Source organism: Diadema setosum, chromosome 14 (genome assembly GCF_964275005.1).
Source record: "Diadema setosum chromosome 14, eeDiaSeto1, whole genome shotgun sequence".
Taxonomy (NCBI): Eukaryota; Metazoa; Echinodermata; class Echinoidea; order Diadematoida; family Diadematidae; genus Diadema; species Diadema setosum.
This window is the reverse complement of record NC_092698.1, coordinates 34,291,180-34,311,681: the sequence shown is the minus strand read 5'-3', so window position 1 is coordinate 34,311,681 and position 20,502 is coordinate 34,291,180. Positions and strand designations below refer to the sequence as shown.

General features: G+C 39.4%; 1 protein-coding gene across 1 annotated transcript; it reads right to left on the bottom strand.

Moving 5' to 3' along the window:
- Window positions 1-2,008: 2,008 nt before the first annotated feature.
- Window positions 2,009-19,796, bottom strand: LOC140237398 (heparan sulfate glucosamine 3-O-sulfotransferase 1-like). The gene is made up of 2 exons (XM_072317319.1): window positions 19,705-19,796; window positions 2,009-3,338 (listed from the first exon to the last, which is right to left on the bottom strand). The coding sequence occupies exons 1-2, from the start codon at window positions 19,755-19,757 to the stop codon at window positions 2,009-2,011; spliced, it is 1,383 nt and encodes a 460-aa protein (XP_072173420.1). The 5' UTR covers window positions 19,758-19,796.
- Between the last annotated feature and the right edge of the window lie 706 nt (window positions 19,797-20,502).

Genomic DNA, 20,502 nt, shown 5'->3' with positions numbered 1-20,502 from the left:
ACATCCAATTGAAATGATGGCTGTTTTTGCCACATTGCACAAAGAAAGACGAAGAAATTTATTTGCGTTTAAAACATCTCAAAGTTCGTATATCCTGATAAGGTCGAAACCAATACTGAATAAGCTTTAATGAAATTGTATTGCCGTAGTCTGTCTCCGTTATGTAACGTCCTGACTCACACAAATTATGGATTTTTGTTTGTTTTTTACATCCGTTCTGTCACTTGCGTATCCACTAAAATGCATTGATATTTCCCACATTACTCTGTTCTTTAAAGAAATAAAATCCATATACCCCATCTCACTAGTTTCATTTAACAGCCGTCTTCTGCTCAGTGATTTTAGTAAAGTTCATGTATAAACTCACCAATTAAGAGAAGCTATAGTACGCGTGGTACAACGAGGAGAAAATGGAGTAAAAACAGATTTTTCACTTCACTGGTTCGAGCACCTTATGTGACAGTGTGATAATGATAATGTCAAATTATAATGCATATCCCCAACGTCCTCGCAGTACATTGGTTATCCATGAGAACCAGCTATCCCACGTTCACGGTGAATTATCAAGAAAGGTTAATGACAAATAAATACAATAGACGACTTCTCGTTTTATTAGATACATAAAAGTAAAAAAAAAAATCAATGTATAATAACTAGTATAGGCCATCGGCCATCACGATTATTCGTCATGTACGACAGAGAGCAAAGGCCGACTGAATTTTCTACGAAAGAAACAGTTAAAGAAAGCAGCATGAATGAACTAGACATGGAAACTAGATGATTCGGTAATATTTTACTGATTTGCCCAAATTTCTAAATCATGATATTGTTCTATCTATAGATATAAAGAAATTTACATATCTTTTGGATAATGAAGTTTATAGAATATCGTCATAAGCAATCTACAGAAATGACTCTCAGAATTGCATTTTCCTAGTATATAATTTCATTTGTATATTTCATGCCATAGAGTTTTTCGCAATCATAGAAGTTTCAATTTTAAAGTCGTTGGTGTAGTTTCATTTTCTGACTGAGCTACCACTAACAAAGAAAACAGTACTGTCGAAAAAGGAGGTACTATGAACATATATCTTGTTCATGTCAGGATTTCAAGCGTATACTTGGATGGCTTTCAATGAAAGAGGAAATCCACCCAAAAATGAAATAACTCTAAAAGACTGAGAAAAAAAATCAAAATGTCATAACCTTCTTATTTCTAATCCGAATTTGATCATATTCTTTCTTTCTTTCTTTTTTTTTTGCATTGTTATGTAGGGATTTTTTTTTTTTTTATGAAATTGATAAAATTATGGAGTAGATTTGTTCTTTAAAGGAAATCCAGAACAACAACAAAAAATATGTAACAGCATGATCAAGTTTCTAAAGTACCTTCCCTAAAAATATTCAGATGATGAACCATCATTTGACGAAATCGTGAATATTAACATCCATATCTGATTATATCATAATACAACACTTCTGTATGTTTTAAATCACGTTTGAGGAACACATACAGAGTTTAGACAAAACGACTGGAAAATTTTGCTTATCTCTGAAAAAACCGTATATAATACTGTATTAATTCAACACTGATTTACAAATGCTTAAAAAATTCAAGTTTTGCTCATTCTATTTTATCGTTTTAAAGAAAATTTCGCAAACAGGCAAAAGAGGTCAATCGATCTTTGTTTCCGTAGAGACTTTTTTTTTTTTCGGTTGTATGACTTTACTGCAGAATAAATGTCGACGGTTGAATCATGATTCCAAAATAGGCGTCTGCTTAAAACATGGAATGTGTTCTCCCCCCCCCCCCCAAAAAAAAAATCATATGATCTCCTGCTGTATTTCACTGTCCTTCCGAAGATCTGGTCGATTGCTTCAAGTATTATAAATGTAATTTTTCTTGAAATTTGCAATCACTTTTATGAACAAAAATGGTCATAAAATTATATTCTACCATAAGTGTTACGAATACGCTAGTCATGTTCACACCGATATACCATCGGTTTTATTGCATCCATGAAAAATTTCTTTGGAGTAAATTCACCAACTCGAGATCATATTCTGCATAATAATGCTTCAATCTGAGGAGCACCTCTTCGTCCACCGACGGCAGAGGACGCTGTGTAATCTCGTGCACACAATGCGTATCAGGTCGCCGCTCCACATTCACGCAGTATCGCCCCTCCTCATCGTGAAATTCGAAATGATCTTCGCGGAAGAATCGCTTTAACCCGAGGAATGCTTCGAGACTTTGCATGGTCTGAAGTGGATAATGTACAAAGTCATATTTGTCAACGACAAGAATGCTCTCATTAATGGTAAAAGAACGCAGTCGCCTTAGAGTATCCACATAAACTCCGGCTCTAATTAGTGGTGACCCAGCAACCACTCTATTGTAGCGATCAATCAAGGTGTTCTCGGCAGTATGAGAGTCTCCATGGTGATTGTAGGACACGAGAGAGTCGTGTGTGGTGCTTGTTCCGTTGGGGTCGTGGAAGACTGCAGGAAGAGGAGGGCTCCTTAGAGTAATGTTGTGAACCTCCTTGTGATGTCGAGCAAACTCCATTATCGCTCTTTGGACAGGGTCGCGGAGCATGATTATAAGCTTCGCGCCGGGAATTACCCGGCGAATAGCGCCCTCTAGAATGTCATTATCGTCTGCATATGCTGGAGAATGTTCTATTGTTATCTGGAATCTGGTGGAATATGGCTGTTCACGTTTCCATTTCCTGGTCACGCGCTCCAGGTCGTCACTCGGCCACTCAAAATGCGAGCCGGAATGTGACACCACGGACGGATGAAGCCCCAAAATTTTGGTGAGTATAAACGTATCGCATCCCCTGACCCCTACAATCAACGCACCGGGGAGGCGGCGTTTGCATTCCAGCATACGGAGCGTCTTATGATTGGAGAGAATGTCCACTTCCCCACTCGCTTTGTATGTATAGCAACCTACTTTGTACATGTCCCACGCTTCTGATGGCGTAATGGGGGCTTTGTGCTTCCTCTTCCATTCCGTCATCGAATCCTGTAGTCGGTCCACGTCGTATCTGCTTTCCATGTCCTTCGCTTTCTCCGATTCGCCGAAGTGGATCCAAGCCACTCGAGTCAGCACCAGCCACATCGCGATGAGAATGATTGCCGCCAGCACCGGCGTCCATCCTGCCTTCATCTTCGTCATCTTTCCACAGCATCTGATATTCATGGCGGTGCGGGTTCTCGGTCTCGACCACCTCGGTAGTCTAAATCGAGGCCCTCTGCGTTCGGAGAGAAAAGTCAGCCCGGATTCCCTCGGCATGCATCCCTCGTCGACGGATGGTATGGTATACCCGGGTCTGCAACCAAGACAGCGATTGAAACGGGAGACGATGAGGAAAGACAGCAGAAGAGGGGAGGAAAAAGAGAAAAGATGGAAAGAGCAAAGACTGAGTGTTAGTGAATGAGAGATGCATTGAAACACTGCATTGCATGACAAATGTGTGCGTATACCACCTGCATACTCAATTGCCACTTGTGACTCAGTGCACTGCAGTGCCTCACCGAATTGCCACCCACACTTGCATGAAAACCTGACTAGTCTTTGAAAGACAGTTTAAAGGCTAGGAATGATCATGATACCAACTCTAAGCTCAGCAGTTTTTGCCAGCCCCATGAAATTCAGACGACCAATATGAAACATAGCCAAAGTTATAACGATATCAACTTTACAAAAACAGAAAGTCCTTAAATTTGTCTTGCAATATCAGAAATCAACTTGAGTTTAAATTGTAATCCAGCTTAGATTGGCATTTTCAACTACACCCCCTCCCCCGCAGACAAAGCTGAGGTGATCTTCAGCTAGGTAATGACTTGCTTTCACAAGAAAGAAGATAGCTTACAATCTAATTTTCACTCACTGACATGACCGAAAGGGGAGATAATGGATTAATATGAATGTCATCACATGTTGTTACGCACGTTGTCCCCTATTTTTTCTTTCCTCCTCCTCTTCTCTAGAGTACGTGACTCACATGATCACGATGTTATTGAATTAATTCATAATAAATCATGTTCACAGGACTGCTATATCATAGCGAGCCTTGCCTATCCTGACGTAGCCCGTTTATTACACATTACCTTTATATAAACCATTTTTTGTTCCTTGGAAGTTTGTATTTATTATCACGATGCATGTGTAATAAAGATTTCAGAAAACATTAATAAATGAAATCATTTCAAAACAACAGCGGACCAGACTGCTCCATTCCTCTTTCTGCCTCTGTCTGTCAGTCAGTCAGTGTGTCTGTCTCCCCCCCCCCCCTCTCTCTCCCTCTCCTACCAATCATTATTTCCCTATTCCCCTCTTTTCTCTGCATAGTCTATCTTTATCGTCATCCATTTACCGTCTAGTGAAAGTCATGTCATCTTTTCGGCTTTGAAGTCTTTTTTAAACCCTTTTCCAATCCTTCATTCTGAAATAGGCACACCGATTCCAAGTTTTGCGTCTCAACTGTTTACAGCATTTCACGAGGGATTTAAGTAGTACAGGCGTATGTTGATCAACTTGATGAGGGAAATAAAACAAAGGACAAAAATCAGAGATATATTGAATCAAATCTAAAGAAAACCAATGTATGATAAAATAATTAGTGTGCGATAATACAAGCCAACTACAATGTAAGCTAGCAAACATTAATATATCAACTGCAAACATGTGAACCTTGATCTCTATTCTGAGACACTAACACTTTCGTTTAATGTTTCCCTGGTATTCCTTGTGGATTTATGCCTGTGTGCCTTACACGGATCTCGAAAATGAATTCCGTGAGCTTTGTGGATTAATGTGCATTGAATACTAGACAAGCTACAAACAAGGCAGCTTTGTCCATTCGCAGTCCTGGGTAGAATCCTTGCTTGAAGGGCCATGCCCATCCGTCGCCGTGTAAGTGCTTGCTCTCATGCTCAGTATAAATGTCATGACAACAGGACAACATCCTGACCAGCCTTAAAGTAAACAGCGCCATTTCTCGCCAAATTGGATTTGTCGAGCTCCAAGCGGTACAATCATCATTCATGATATTCGCTCGGTGCCCTTCTCCCGTCTGAACCATGTATGTGCGTAACGCCGTCAGTCCGTTCGTACCCCTTTTGGCTCACCACGAGCGTCTGTCTTCCACAATCTTCAAATGAATGTTCTGTCATCCCCCTTCACATATAAGTACGCTCTCGTAACTCCCGCTCCCATATCTCTCATCTTCATACTCCTTTTACCTCTCCTCCTTCTCCTCCCTCCCCCTCTCTCGTTTCCCCTCTCTATCTTAATCTCCCCTAGCAATATATCTCCTTCTTTTTCAAGGGGCCTATTTTTTTTCTTCTTTCGTTCATTTCGGCAATTTCCCGTCCCTTGCAATAAATCCTAATGTTCTCTACGTTTCAACATACACAATTTCTTTGGATCCTCACTGTTAACTTATTCTTACTTTCAACCTCCATACCATCATTGCTTTTTTTTTTTTTTCTGGTCCTCTTAGTCTCTTACTCATAATATTCCGTTTTACATCTCTAAACATATATATCGTCACTTTCGTAAAGTTTATATCGTATCATCAAATTTTACATTACATAATATAAAAATGGTTTATACAAATACTGGTTGGTAATTGGTCATATCACAATTACGCCACTTATGCAATTATGATTGAAGTCGTTATATTGTGAGCAGTGGCATCACGTCAGGTATTATAATCCAACGCAAGGATGAAAGTGTCTTTGTAAAGCATATAATATAGGATAACTGTTTTGTCTATTGTTGAAATAAAGATTATAACACTTGACAGTCCCTTTGGAGGAATATTTTCCACTTGAGGTGACGTTTTCTCACAACACTGCTCGCTTCAGGAATATAATTTCTTGGGGACAAGAATCGTAACTCCCGACTGGACATTGCTGGATGTCGAGTGTTACACATCTTACACAAAAGGTAATATCTATTATCATATCATACCATACTATACTGTATCATATATCATACCATATCATATCATATCATATCATATCATATCATATCATATCATATCATATCATATCATATCATATCATATCATATCATATCATATATCATATCATATCATATCGTGTCATCAGATATGTCATATCATATCGTATCATAGTAATCACAGAATGCTATAATATACATAATATTGTCCGCGACTTTTCCGTAATAGGTATAAATGGGGTTCAGGAAGCGAGGATGCTGTGTACCCTGGTGAGCATTTTAACAGTTCATTTACCTTCATGCTTCATTATGTTTAGCTAACCAGTTCATTGTTCCTAATCACAAATTTAAACTTTTTGTGTGTACTTCTCTCTTTTTATTTTTTCCAAAACCAGACACTATGGAGGTAACATATTCACACAATTCCAAATCATACATTGTAGATACTATTGAGAAGACAACTTAGACAAGAACTCGCATTATTTTGGCTTGATGTGACACTTGCAGTAAAGTTGTTTTGTCGCCACTCCGTCTCTCCTTCAATTTTCCCTCAATTTGAGATGCATCGAATATAAATACCCAAGGCCAAATTCAAGAGGGTAAATCTAACTTACCTCTTGTAAATGTTTAATGTAGTTCACCTTGTATAAATTGTTGATGTCGTGTCCAAATTGAGGTAATGTCTCGAGGAGGCACACAATATCTCTGACAACTTCCATTTTCTGCCTCCCTACCTCTCCCTTCTCTTTCTATCAACATCATTTTACGTAGTCACACTTTCTGGAGTGTTCTCCCTATCAATCCATCTCTCTCCTCCTATCCATCCCACCTTCCTCCCCCGCTCCATCCTTCCTGCGTGATTTTCCTTCTGTCTTTGACCAGGCTCATCCGAAGCCCCTTGAGTCCCCGTGTTTTTCTTCCATTCACTTCGACTAAGTAGTTTGCCCCGGGGGTGGTCTGGCGCTCATTAAACTCAGCCCCCGGGGTGCTCGAGGGCATGAACAGGCTCCAAGAAGGCAAATAGCGAGACCTTGCGCACTTTCCGGTAAAACCCCCTGGTATCATGGACCCCGGAGAGGGTCTACAATAGAGTGTAACTGATGCAGCTACTCTGAATAGTCATAGATGATTATCTGCAGTGTGAAGAAATTCCATTTCATTCTTCTTTTCAAATAAAATGTTTCCTTTAGCCAAATACTTCCTTTTTCAAACTGTCCTTTAACTGGTACCCTCAGTAAATTATATTATGTGTTGAACAAAATGATATGTATTGCGACAAGTCAAAGAAATCATATTGTGTGTGATGATTTGAATGGTTTGCTGTAATTGCATCAGCGAACTGCTTAATAATTCTTAAACTGGCAAGCAGGTCAAGGCGTTGTTTGTTGCTATAATTTTGTGATTTGATTAAAAACAGATCTGTCACAGCACATTTTCACCCCTCTCAATCAATAATATCTTGCTTTCATGCAGTAAGCCTTGTCCTCCTTGGACTATTTAAACATAACACTGTCGGAAGTTTAGAGCCTGGGTATTTGCTCCAAGTTCATCATGTCACTGCCGGCTACCAGGGATAGCCTGGTTGTAGTGTGGCTATCCTGAAAGCGGTGTAATCTGATGACACATTTCAGTCCTACCGGTTCTTTTTTTTTATTATTCTGCTTCCCGACACATCAATTAAAAGGTAGATCAGCAGTTACGATCTCACAAATACATTTGTACAGAGGATGACATTATTAAAAAAAAAAAAAAATCTGTCATGGCACAATTTTGTCATTGTTTGCCCACTTTTCTGTGGCAAATATCTTACATCATCTCCATATGAGAAAGGAAAAAAAACAAGCGCCCCCGTTCCATTGCTCATTCTGTTGTAGGAGGGAAAAAAATGCAGAGTAAACGTATAAAGTAATGCCAGGTTAAAGATTTTCTTTTCTTTTCTTTTTTGCCACAAACATAACCGCAAGATTGACAGGTGTGATGCGCGAGACTGGCGCCCACTCCCTCGTCTCTCGATTTACTCGCCGATTTCACGATTCACGGCACAAACGACGTGTGGCAAAGATAGTATCACGTCTGTTTTGTTCGTTTTTCTTCTTTCTTTCGCTCTTTCAGTGATGGAGGGGAGAAATGTATGGATTAAAAAAAAAAAAAGATCGTGTCTGCTCCGGTTGTCAGGCAGTATCACGCCTTGCTTGTCTACGTTCATGGCCGGAGTCTCTTCCCTCACTTGAGTGCCCCGCGGGCTCACCTTGATTCATTGGGTCATGAAACACTGTTAGCCCAAACAGGCGTGCATTGTACGCAACACTCAAACATGCATTCGCGGTTACCTCAGTCAAGTAATTATACTGTCCTGCACCTCTGCATATCTCGTTTGCCCCTCTATAATCGACATTAACACCAATCGAAACTCCCTGATATATTACTGCACTATTATAATCGTGCATTATTTTTGCCCTGTACTACTATAATCGTGCATTATTTTTGCCCTGCTACATGGAAAATATTCATCACTCACATGCAACAGTAATTATACTTTTTCTTCATTTTTTTAACTGTAATTTTGTAGTACACTAAGAAGACTTCCAGGGAAAGTAAGTTATTCGTATATTAATCTGTATGAATTCAAAATGTATTGTATTGACAAAAAGAGGGAGGTCCACCTTCCCCTTTCATCAAACGCAATGTTTATCTTCAGTAGATGTGAACATGTCTACGTGCTCCTGACTTGCCTCCCCCTTGTAATGGCCTCAGCTCTCTTCAAGTCGTTGAAAGTTACTGCAAATATCGTATGCTAATGAAATAAAGACTCAATAATCTTAATTTGACTGATTTATGCTGATTAGGCATGTATGTATTATCATCATTACTATTATATCATAATGTATAATTCACAACTGATAATCGCACATTTTATGTTTAGTTCCATTTATCGAATGCGCAGAGTATAGGAAGTAAAGGCTATAAACTACCTTGTTCTTCGCGATTTTGAAATGTTATTCTTTGCTGATCTTTCAAACGTGCAGCTATTGAGCAAAAACTATGTTGACCTTTTGCTTTGAACCGCGACGTTTTAGTCACAAACAAATCCCCGGCCATTATAAAGATAACATTATTGAAAACTGCTATACCTTGGGGCATTATAGTACACAGACTTTAAATTTGTTTTCGTTCTCCTCTGTGAGCAATGTTTTTGATTAAACTGCATTTCTCCCAACTCTCTCCCTCTCGTGTCATATATCTCTTCTCTTTCTCTCTCTTTGTATTTCTTATTGTATCTCCCCCCTTTTAGCCTCCAGTACTTCAGAGCCGATGGGCAGCGCGCCATAAGAGATCGTCTTCGTGATCACGCGTGTTAATTTGCTGTCGAGCTTGTTGTCCCGCGCTCGCTGAAGGCAGCGGGGGCTGGGCGTGATTTATTGATGCTGCTGAGCTTCGGACTGCGGTTAAAGTTTGTCAGAAAGAGGTTAAGCCCATTTTCGAACAGGTAAACTTTATTTTTTTTCACCCCGTTTCCTTCTTCTCTCAACTCGCATAATGCCTGAAATCGAGGATGTCGCCTCCTCATGTGTCAAATCTACAGGACAGCAGGAAAGAGAGCGGGGTCGTTGTCGGTATCACTCTCGATGCTGAACAAATAAATCTGTTATGAATTTATGTCGATGTTGTGTACAGTGTCTCTAGTTTCGGCGAGGCAGTATCCTTTCCCGCGCTGCTGCGGAATCACCGTAGTCTGGTTACTCGATCGCCGGTTCCTCATACCTCAGTTTGGATTCAGCGGCTGATTCGTCATTCTGATCTCACTGCCCTAGTTTCTATCCAAGGCTCGACCAACGCATACTCCTGAAGGTTAGATTTCTTCAGTTCTAACTGAGCCTGTCTTGTCACTTGGGGTATTTTTTTGGGCCGAAGAGTTTGAATCAAAAGGTCGGACGGACTATCCTGTCGAGTCAAGTCGTTTATCAACGCCTTCTCACGTACTCACAGAAAAATGATAGGAAATGCAGATATTTATCACACACACACACACACACACAAACACACATATTAAATGTATATGTATATATATATATAGAAGTAATGTCACGAAAGAAGAATACATTAAAAATGCCAATAGGTTTTTATTCGAAATCCAAATTTTCGGGGGTCTCCCCCTTCGTCACGGATGAAAGTGGGTATGAATTTTCACAGTGATATTAACAGCATGGCATTAATATCCTACACAAGCTCAATGATAGGGGTACACTTTGTTCCGCCCCTAGATTTGGTTTCTGTGCCCCTTTAAATTTGCCTGAATAAAGCCATGCCTTGTGCCGTATTGTTGTCTTTGTTTCATGAGGTAGGGCGAGTATAGCCACGCATACGTACACGCCCATAGACATTCAAAGCTTATAGCTTAAATTTAACATATTCTATTCTATAACTGAGCCATGTGTATTCCATGCCTAGCGAAAAATGCATACAGATCTTACGCTAGGGAGACAGATATTATAATCATGAAATACATTTACAGAGAAAAAAAAAAGAGCAGAATCCTACATTGCATGATAGTGCAGTTGTTAAGGGGTTCCTTCTTATAGTGCTCGTTGTGTTCAATGATATCGATCAGACGGAAATAAAAACTGGCGACTGACGAGTACCAGGAGCCAAAGTTGTTTGCACAATACAGCTAAAAATCAAGGTTCAACGAACTGCAGGTGATAGCATGCAGAATACCAGATGGGTACGAAAACAAGCATTAATCATGCTTTTAGTCCCTCCCCTTCCCCCCCCCCCCTTCTCTCTCTTTCTCTGATAACCAAAACCACAAGTAAGTGAGAATGCAGGAGTATGGAAAACGAAAACGGAATTGATTATTTTCTCTTTTCTTTTATTCTTTTCATAAAGTCAGTCTCCTGCTGTCATTTCTCATATTATTAAAAAGAAGAGATACAATGTAATTCATGTTCTTATAAAAGGTTTTGCTCCATATTTTGTGCTCCCTCTCTCCCTCTCTCTCTTACCAACTCGCCCTATACCGCTTCATCACTTATTCTTGTAATCGACCCAACTTTCATCCCCTCATTTTTTCATTATCCCATTCCAGCATGTCACCACAATCCTGGATGTTTGTGCGAAACTCTCTTGATATGAATAACTGTAATGTTTTCATTATTCGCATGATATCAGCCTGATTCCCTTCTTTTAAGATATCGTTCAGTATTCTGAGTTGAATGCCATATTACTCCTCTTCAGATTTAATAAGCTTCCCTTTTTCCCCGTACATACTCTAACATGACAGCTTTCTCGTTTTCTACAATCATTTGTTTTTATTCTGTTTCTGAAGTAAAGCCTGCCGTACATTTTGCCAAGGACACATTTGTTGTTCTATCTATTCTGCCCATCTTTCTCTTCATCTTTCTTTCTCTCTCTCTCCCTCCCTCTCTCCCTCTCTCTATGTATATATATAAATATATATATATATATATATATATATATATATATATATCTTCTCCCTGATCTCTGAATACACCTTTCATACTTTTTGAAAGCAGTGTAGGGTTTTGCTTTTATCTGCCCCCATAAATCTGTTCTTATTTTGCCGTTCTCTCATTCTTTTATTTCAAACACGGAATTTTCTGTCAATGTCGAATACAAATGACATTACTGAAATAAATCTGTATACCTATATTCCTTATACTCCCATGTATGCACGCTCGCATAATCCCGTATAAAAGTCCCATCTGTTCTCCCATATTACCCAGGTCCGCAGTGAGTGTCATTATTAACCGCCGCTATCCTTTATGACAATCCATAATACTTATTTACGATATAAACTTCGACATAAATTCCCATGTACATTAAACCATATAAAGGTCCATAAACAATCCCATTAAAAGATTCGTAGAGACATTCGTAATAAATGTTCTCCAGGAAGAATAGGACAAGATGATCTCTACTGATCTCTAGCGCTTCTCGAAGGAGTCCATCTTATTCTCCTCATCCTTCTCATCTCCTTCAGCCTTACCCCATCCCCCCCCCCCCACTTCGACCCCCGCCTCAAACCACGAACCGTCCCACTTCCCACTCTGTGCAGTTCTTCTTTTAATATCCTTCGCATCTCAATGAGCCGAGGGTGCGGTGTCAGCTGCAATGAAGCAAGCCGGATTCCCCGAGACAGATTGCGACCGCGCGCTGACCGGCATCCCCTAAACTTTTCATTTCCCCAAGGAAATGAAATTTGTACGCACATTAGATGGTTTAAAGAGTGTCCAATGACTGATATGCATATACGTTTTATGTTGATTACATCATTCCATTTATTCAAGTACGCATTCAGGAGTTTAACACGTTATCATTTTACTTGCATGCTAGTTCAACATTTCAAACATCACATCACACAATACGCAACGCAAATTACACTTAAAGATAAGATCGAGGGACGAAACAATAACTACAGCAATGCGCCGAATATTGTCTGGCGCTGTCTGGTGGGAACTTTAACCGCGATCCTATCGAGTGAAAGAGGCAGTTACAATGTCCCGGGAATGGGCAGAAACCCCCGTTCTGAGGCCCCGCTATCAGTTACCGGAATTAATCATAGCAGCGAAATCTAGAAAAGTTCGTTCATTTCCCACATCGCGGCAATGCTGGCGCACTTGGACTTTCATTTCGTCAGTCTACGTCATCAACTTCCCCGACACGTCTCATTTTTCTCACCTGTTGCTTCTCTCGTCTCTTCTTCCAATCTTCTTTCATTTTCATACCTTCATCAGTCACACAAGATCTATTCCACTCACGATATCTATTAGTAATAAAGTGTTCGTGCATGCGTGTATTTTAGGTGTATTCATTTTAAGTATGCAACGCGTCGGTATATCCTATCTCTTCACTCCCTTTTCTCTCGCTAGCTGCAAGTCGTTCCATTGGACGGGGATAACTAGAGAAACGGGTCTTGAGTGCAGCCCCAGGACACTCATTACGACCTTTCAATGTCTTTTGCATTGACTTCATGTTGTTTAGACAAAGGCAGCTGTAAAAACGAAAGGCATAGTCTCTTGTAAATCTCACTGTCACGAAACATTCTCTCTCTCTCTCTATCGCTCTCTCTCTCTATCTATCTATCTATCTATCTATCTATCTATTTATCTATCTATCTATCTATCTATCTATCTATCTATCTATTTATCTATCTATCTATCTATCTATCTATCTATCAATATCTCTCTTCTTATCTATCTTTCTAATTTACATTTTATTCAGGTGGAGGAAGAAGGGGCTAGAAGAAGGTTATTGCGACTGTATGTGCTCATCAGCATATACCATAACATTTACTTCCTTTACCTCCTCAGCCACTGACTATGCACTAAATTCCAAAGCCATGCAGTAATGTGAATCATATTCATGAAAATGTATTGCTGTTCTTTATTTCTTCAAAAAAAATCGTCATAATTCAATGAATCTCTCATTATGACTTACACAATAATATGCTACAAAGAGATAGACAAAATGCTGAAAGAAGTCTTATGCATGTCAGTCTCCTTACAGACTTTCCAACCACGAACCTTATACTAAAAGCAACTTGACAGATAGAGTACGACACTTCCACTCCTTCAACACAAACTATCTATTTTTGTCATCTTCTTTGCTATTTTTTAGCACTCCCTGAATATCATTTCAAAATATTGATTAGCCCTTTCCTAAATACATGGACGTTTATTTCCTTACGTACTTGCATCTGGTAGCTTCTGCATAGTCACGTTTTCTTCCAATAGTCAATGTCGTTCCCATTGATGGTAATGCTGACAAAGATTATCGAACATCCATTTGTTCACTGTCACCTCCCGCTCTCCCTTCACCCCCCCCCCCCGCCTCTCACCTCTCTTTGGCTATCTCTCTCTCTCTCTCTCTCTCTCTCTCTCTCTCTCTTTATTTGCCTATCACTCATTCGATGTGTGTTCAGATATCTGAGTATCTTTTTTTCCTCGTATCACTTTGCCTATATGCTGTCTTTATTCGATTTTTTTTTCCTGTTAGCAGTTTAATTTCCTTTCTTAGTTCGCTTTTAAAGCCATTTCCGACACTTATTGTGGCTTGTACACACTAACAAGGTGATGAGGAGAAGCTGGAAAAAAGACAAATGGGTTCGACTGACCTAAAAGAAGACAGCTAAGATGACAACAGCGCGTGTCACAGGAAATTGAAATCGACACGGAGGTCGCAATGACCGAACAAAATATCCTCCCAGAAATGTTTTCCCTTTCCACCGAAGCGGGGCGCCCTACATCTAACGGACAGCAATGTTTCCTTGGCTTGATATATTTCGAGAGGAAAAGTACAGCAGGCCCTGAAGAGTTGTGTATGTGTGTGTGTGTGTGTGTGTATGTGTGATGATGTACGGGTATGTTTGTTTCTACCCCTCCCCCCCCCCTTTCTCTCCTCTCTGTATGTTGCTGCTCTAGCTGCGATATTAAGGAAGAATCTTATCACCGCTCTCACGGGAGGCCTTTCACTCTGACACTCTGTGTTATCACAACGTGTTATCCAAAGATGGGCAATCATTTTGTCATTATGAACTCTTCGACACACGAAAGCTAGAGTGGGCGTCGTATCACAGCTTTCGGAGAGACGAAAACACAGTTAATGACTCTCCTGAGAAACATGCTATTTTTGTCTTCTCTGCACTAAAAGTCTAACATGTCGCAGAGGGGCCATCGATTTTTTTTTTCAAGAATGACAAGAGACTTTTGTCAGACTGAAAAATTGAGCGAAATATGATTTACGTTCTCCATACTGTATTGACCAAACAAAATCATGCAGCCACAGGTTTGTGTTTTCCCTGCTGTTCTGTTGCAAAGCGATATCTAAGTTGAATTGCAAAATGTCTACATTTACCTCTATTTGGCCTGCAAACGGCTTTGTAAACCCTCCCTCACGAGAAAAATATATTTTTTTGGCAGCAAGGCCTTAATGAAGACGAGAAAACAGAAAAAGATAAAAAAAGTATGTTTCAGAAAGGGAGATAAGATAATCCTTCTGGGCTAAGTAATAGTGTCATTATTTGAATGCTGGACAGTGTCACAAGTTATGGAATGGAGTGAATCACATTATTGACAAGGGGATGAATAGGAAGAATACGCTAGAGTGAAACAGAGAGAGAGAGAAACAATGGAAAGACAGAGAAAGTGCGTGTGTATATTCGCTTTGTGTTAACATATGTTCACACTAAATTTGTCTTCATAGATAGAGTCATTGTGATTAATTTCAAACAAAAATCAAGATGCTATGAGGAACAATCTTCAATACGCCTGTGAATTTGATAGGTGGCGTTAATTTAGCCGCACAGCAGACAAAAACTAAGCGCTACTGCATGCTACTTAGTATTACGCAATGAATTTATTCAGAATTCCTCTGACCTTTGACCTTTTCCAGCCTGTACGTGTCATCTCTCCATTTGAAATGCGGCGCAGCTAAACCACCCGAACCTGCCGGAGACAGATCATGGCGCCACGGGCCAAAAATCATTCATTGATTAAAGGATCACGGCTGCCTTCCCTTCTTTTCTCTCATTCCTTCCCCAAGTGACTCAACAACTTCATCATTGCATTCTTCAGAGTCATCATAATTACCATCTTCCGCAACTCGCCCTCCCTCTCCCTCTCCCGTTTCTGTCTTACCTGCTCTATCCATTACTTGCGGCTGACGATGAGCCATCGATCTTATACGACCGCTTCCAGCCCTGCCGGGGCAGAAGCCGGCTAGCTCTCTGCGACTAAAACCCCCCATATACCTGACATTTATCATAAAATTTGAGCCCCCTTGCCAGATACATGACACCGAAGACGGAGTTTGGCGCGCCGTCTCCTTGGATGAACAAGATTAATGACTATCTCAGCAGCCCTACGGGACCAAAAGAGTGACGCAAAAGCAGCAAGACCTTAGACCGCGAAGAAAAAGAAAGACTGTGAAAGACAAGAAAATGAAGGCGTGAGAAAAGACAACCATGATACTTATGAGACTGGATAGAAGACGAATAGGAAGAAAAGATAGAAGACGAAGGAGGAGAGGTAAATATGGTAAAATGATATGTAGGGCCTACATATTATGTGCTACATGAGACACAAAAAATACTGAACTAGAATTATCGGTTACAGGTCGTTATTCTGAAGGTTCGTTATTCCGAAGTTTCTATATTCCGACGGTTCTTTAATGCGAATATGACATAAGGTTCTTTATTCAAATGGTTCGTTCATCTAAGAAACGAAATAAGGTTTGTAATTCCGAAGGTTCATTTATAGGCACCGTCTTTACAATTTCGGTTTGACAAACCTTATTTCATTTTCGGAATAAGGAACCTTCGGAATAACGAACATCACCCAATTTTTGCAGCCCTACGGGAGCAAGAAGCGGCGCAAAACAGCGAGACTATAGACTGCGTTGAAAAAAGAAAGACTGAGAAGAGAACAAAAAAATGGTTGTGTGGGAAAAGACTACCATGATGCTAATGATTGGATAGCAGGTGAAGAAGGAGAAGAAGGAAAGTAATAGGAATATCAGTGATAAACGACATTATGTTACGTGTATATCTATGCAAAATTACATGTACAAAAATATACTCAACTAAAATTATTTTTTATTATCTTATGCTAAAATGCTCCGCTTTACGGCATCGAGCACTTTTTATCAATCCTCAATCCTTCACAAACTATTCCGACGGATATATATACCCATGGACCCATATATATATATATATATATATATATATATATATATATATATATATATGTATATATATATATATATATATATATATATATATATATATATATATATATATATATATGTTTATGTATATATATTGTATATATATATATATACGACCACAGACCACAGACTTTGGAGAAAAGGACACTACAGACGACGAAGAAGGAGAGGAAGAAAAGTGATGAGTATAGATGGTAAATAATTTACACATATGCAAAGTCAGATATCAAGTATGCTCAAATAAAATCATATTCTTTTTTTTATTTTACATGCATTATAAGGGAATTTGCTTATTAAATGGATATGTTGTAGTATTGGCTTGAAAAAGAAAATCTCTCAGAGTCACTGGTTGTGCATGTCTTAAATGAGAAATGTTAGACTATAGAAGGAAAGAGCAAAAACCAAATTCCGCTGTCAATAGGATGAAGATAAATACTAAAATAGATACAGACTGAAAAAAAAACCCAACAACAACGACAAGAATAGAAAGGAGGCACTTACATTCCGATGGAGATGTATAGCAATAACCACGTGTCGACTGAATGCATTATATCGTGAAGCGAGATAAAGCTTGATACACGTTGCGCTGTTTGTTTTAATGACTGTAGGTAATTACGCAAAGTGCTTCTCGGATGGGTATGCCATTTAGTGCAGTGCATCGTCCGATCTTACCGTGCTCGTTGTTTTGTTTTGTGTTTTTTTTTTGTTGTTGTTGTTAGTAATGAGTCTACAGAGATTTCGAAGTTCCAGGATGCACTAATGGAAGGAATAACATTTTCAGGATTGCTTCTCTTATCTCGAGGACATGCTTGTCTAATAGTTAACAGTGTGTATACAGGAGCTGCGTTTTGCAACGCTGAAGAACCCCCCCCCCTAAACGTGTGCGCCGAAAATAAATTGAGTAAATCGTATGTTTTCCTTTTTTTTCTTTTTTTTTTATTAAGGCTACACAAAAGCACTCTTCCTCTGTGATCAAAAGACAAAGTGTAAGACTTTGTATAAGAAGCGAAGCTTGCGAAGCTTAACGTATTGGGCACATTAATAAACTTCGACAGGTCTGATGGAAACTTAGACAAGGTATGAACAGATTATGGACGCTAAATGGATTCCACTGGCACTCTTTTTTGTATTGGTGGATATCTCGCGAATCAATGTATAGTCACTGAAGTAAAAATTGCTTCGGGTAACTGACTGCTTAAGTGACTGTCCATGTGATGGTGACGTGTGTGTTAACATAATGATTTTCTTATAAATCTGTTCCACGCACGGCCTTACACAGCAGGGAGCGAGGGGCTGCTCCTTCCCCCTAGAAATTTTCAAAACCCCATTTTTCCTTTAGACTGATCGGATATCAGATTTCGACGTAATGAACTCAGTAAACGAGAAAGTGAAGTAACGATTAAAGAATTTAGTTTGCTTCTTGCTTGTTTCTTGTGTTTGTAAATTTTGTTTCTCATTATTCTACTGTGAGAATGGCATTATCATTATGGTATTTGTCACCACTCCATTAACTTCTCGATATCATCAGTATTTTTCTCACTTCACTCTACAGAATGTCAATTAATTTATTATTATTATTATTATTATCATTATTATTTTATTACTATTATTATCATTATTATCATCATCATCATTATTTGATCCCTTTATATGATCGCTATATCCACCTCAATAGACTTAGTATTCAGTTAAGACATATACAGAAAAATGTGACAGATACCAATTTTTAGCCATTTGATATTGTCATTCAATATTTATTTTCCTTAATTTATGATAGAAATTGTTTTAAATATTCTACCAAAAGTGTGCCCCAGATCGTTGAAGTTTTATTCTACAAAGCTTCCTCATACGGGACAGGTATTCCCCCTTCCACACCCTCCACCGCTCGGTCGCTGCGCTCCCTCGCTTTCCTGCCACCCCCCCCCCCCCACATTGAACATATTCTTGCCCATTCCACCCCTAGTAAAAACATTCCTGCGTATGGCCATGGTTCCAATCCAAGTGCTTGTTCTGTTGCATCTTTTTGGGATGCAGAGAATCTCAATTTGTACTCGACATGCTGTTTGAAATATTACACGTCATTCCGCTGCCCAAGGTAATACTGAGCGCTCCCTTTTTATCATCTATCAATCAGTAATGGAACGCATGGACTTGACAGCAGTTGTCATACAACATCAGGCGAACTATCACTCACATGGAACTCATGAATACGGCACTTCGCCTTGAGATAGGACGTGATGAGGAATCATAAACCAGGGTTTACAGTCGTAGAAGTCTGTCTTGCTCCAGAATAAGGGATGACCAGAGCATCCTGTCAGACACTTTAGGGATTATGGGACGTTCTTCGGGAGTCCATTAACAACACAAAAAGTCAGTCCCGTAAAGATGCGCAACGTTTATACGCATAGAAATGACCATTTGAGACTTTACAAAATAGCCTCCATATTACACACGTAATGCGATACATAAGGATTTATAATGCATTTCTGCTATAGGTTTTCACGAATTTTCTTTTTCCTTATGAGGGGGATGATATTAACACAAATACCGTTTCTGAGAAAACTAAACTGGCGCAAAGATAGCTTGGTGCTTTGCGACAAAGTTTCAACCGTGATTTAGTGGTTCATATTGCAAACGAATCGCTTAAATTTCTAAATAAGAATTTCCTTCGACACAAACATACCCTTAAGAAGAATACCTTTACAGCATCACCCTATATTCTGTCTGTGGACGTTTCTAAATACATTCACATTGTATGTGATGTCAATATGTACATGAATACATACATAAACGGGAAGTATACGGGAGACAAGATAATTTCTCTGAAAGCCAAAAATATTATGGAACTGGTTTGTGATTAGTTCTACTTTGTCTTAACGAAGAATTTAGGACCTAATCACAATTTTGTTCCCACTGCTTTACTGCTTTCATTGAACATTTAAGTATTCTCTTTTCACCCCTCAGTGGTGCCCGCACGTTTTTACCTCCTTTGGTGCACGAGTAAAGGAACGAAGCTCCTACACATCCGGGTATCCATCCAGCGTTTTGACGGGGAGTCCGCACGCCGAGCGTTCAAGAGGTAGCTGTGTCAATAAATAGGACGGGAGAGAAACAGTGACAGTATATGTGGAATCAATCCTAGATACATATTCTACGCATGAGCCCAACATGTTTCAATGTAAGAAATCACTGTCTTGTTATACCCGACGGAATTCTTGATGATTGCAATTTTGTCCCGTTTCCTTTAATGGGATAGCAGTCACTACAATCCCATGAAATATTGTAGAACTGTCATTGGGGCGGTGCTATAAAAACAACACAGGTAAGAATGTTAGAGGCAAACTCAGTGTATAGGAAGTAAATAAAATGGCAAAGGTAAAAACGTCAGAGGTAATAAATGTCAGGGGTAATAATGTCAAATGTAAACCCGTCAGAGGGATAACAATGTCACAGGTAAAAATGTCAGAGGTAAAGTGACAGAGGAAAGTCTAGCCATTAGAGACTGAATCTAGATATAAGTGCAGCCATACCAATTTATGTTTCATGGTCAAAAAAGAAAGAAGAGGCGAAACATCAGTTAGTACACACCGTAACGCACTTTATTTTATACGATGTGGAAAAGGGAGATCTCGAAGACACCATTTTATGACACTTATTGACGACATCGCCAATATTATGGAATCTGATGACACATATACACACACACAAACACAGTCAAAGGGTTTTTCCGTATTACTTAAGATCATCTTCCATTATTACCAAAGAAAAAGTGTGTGTACGTA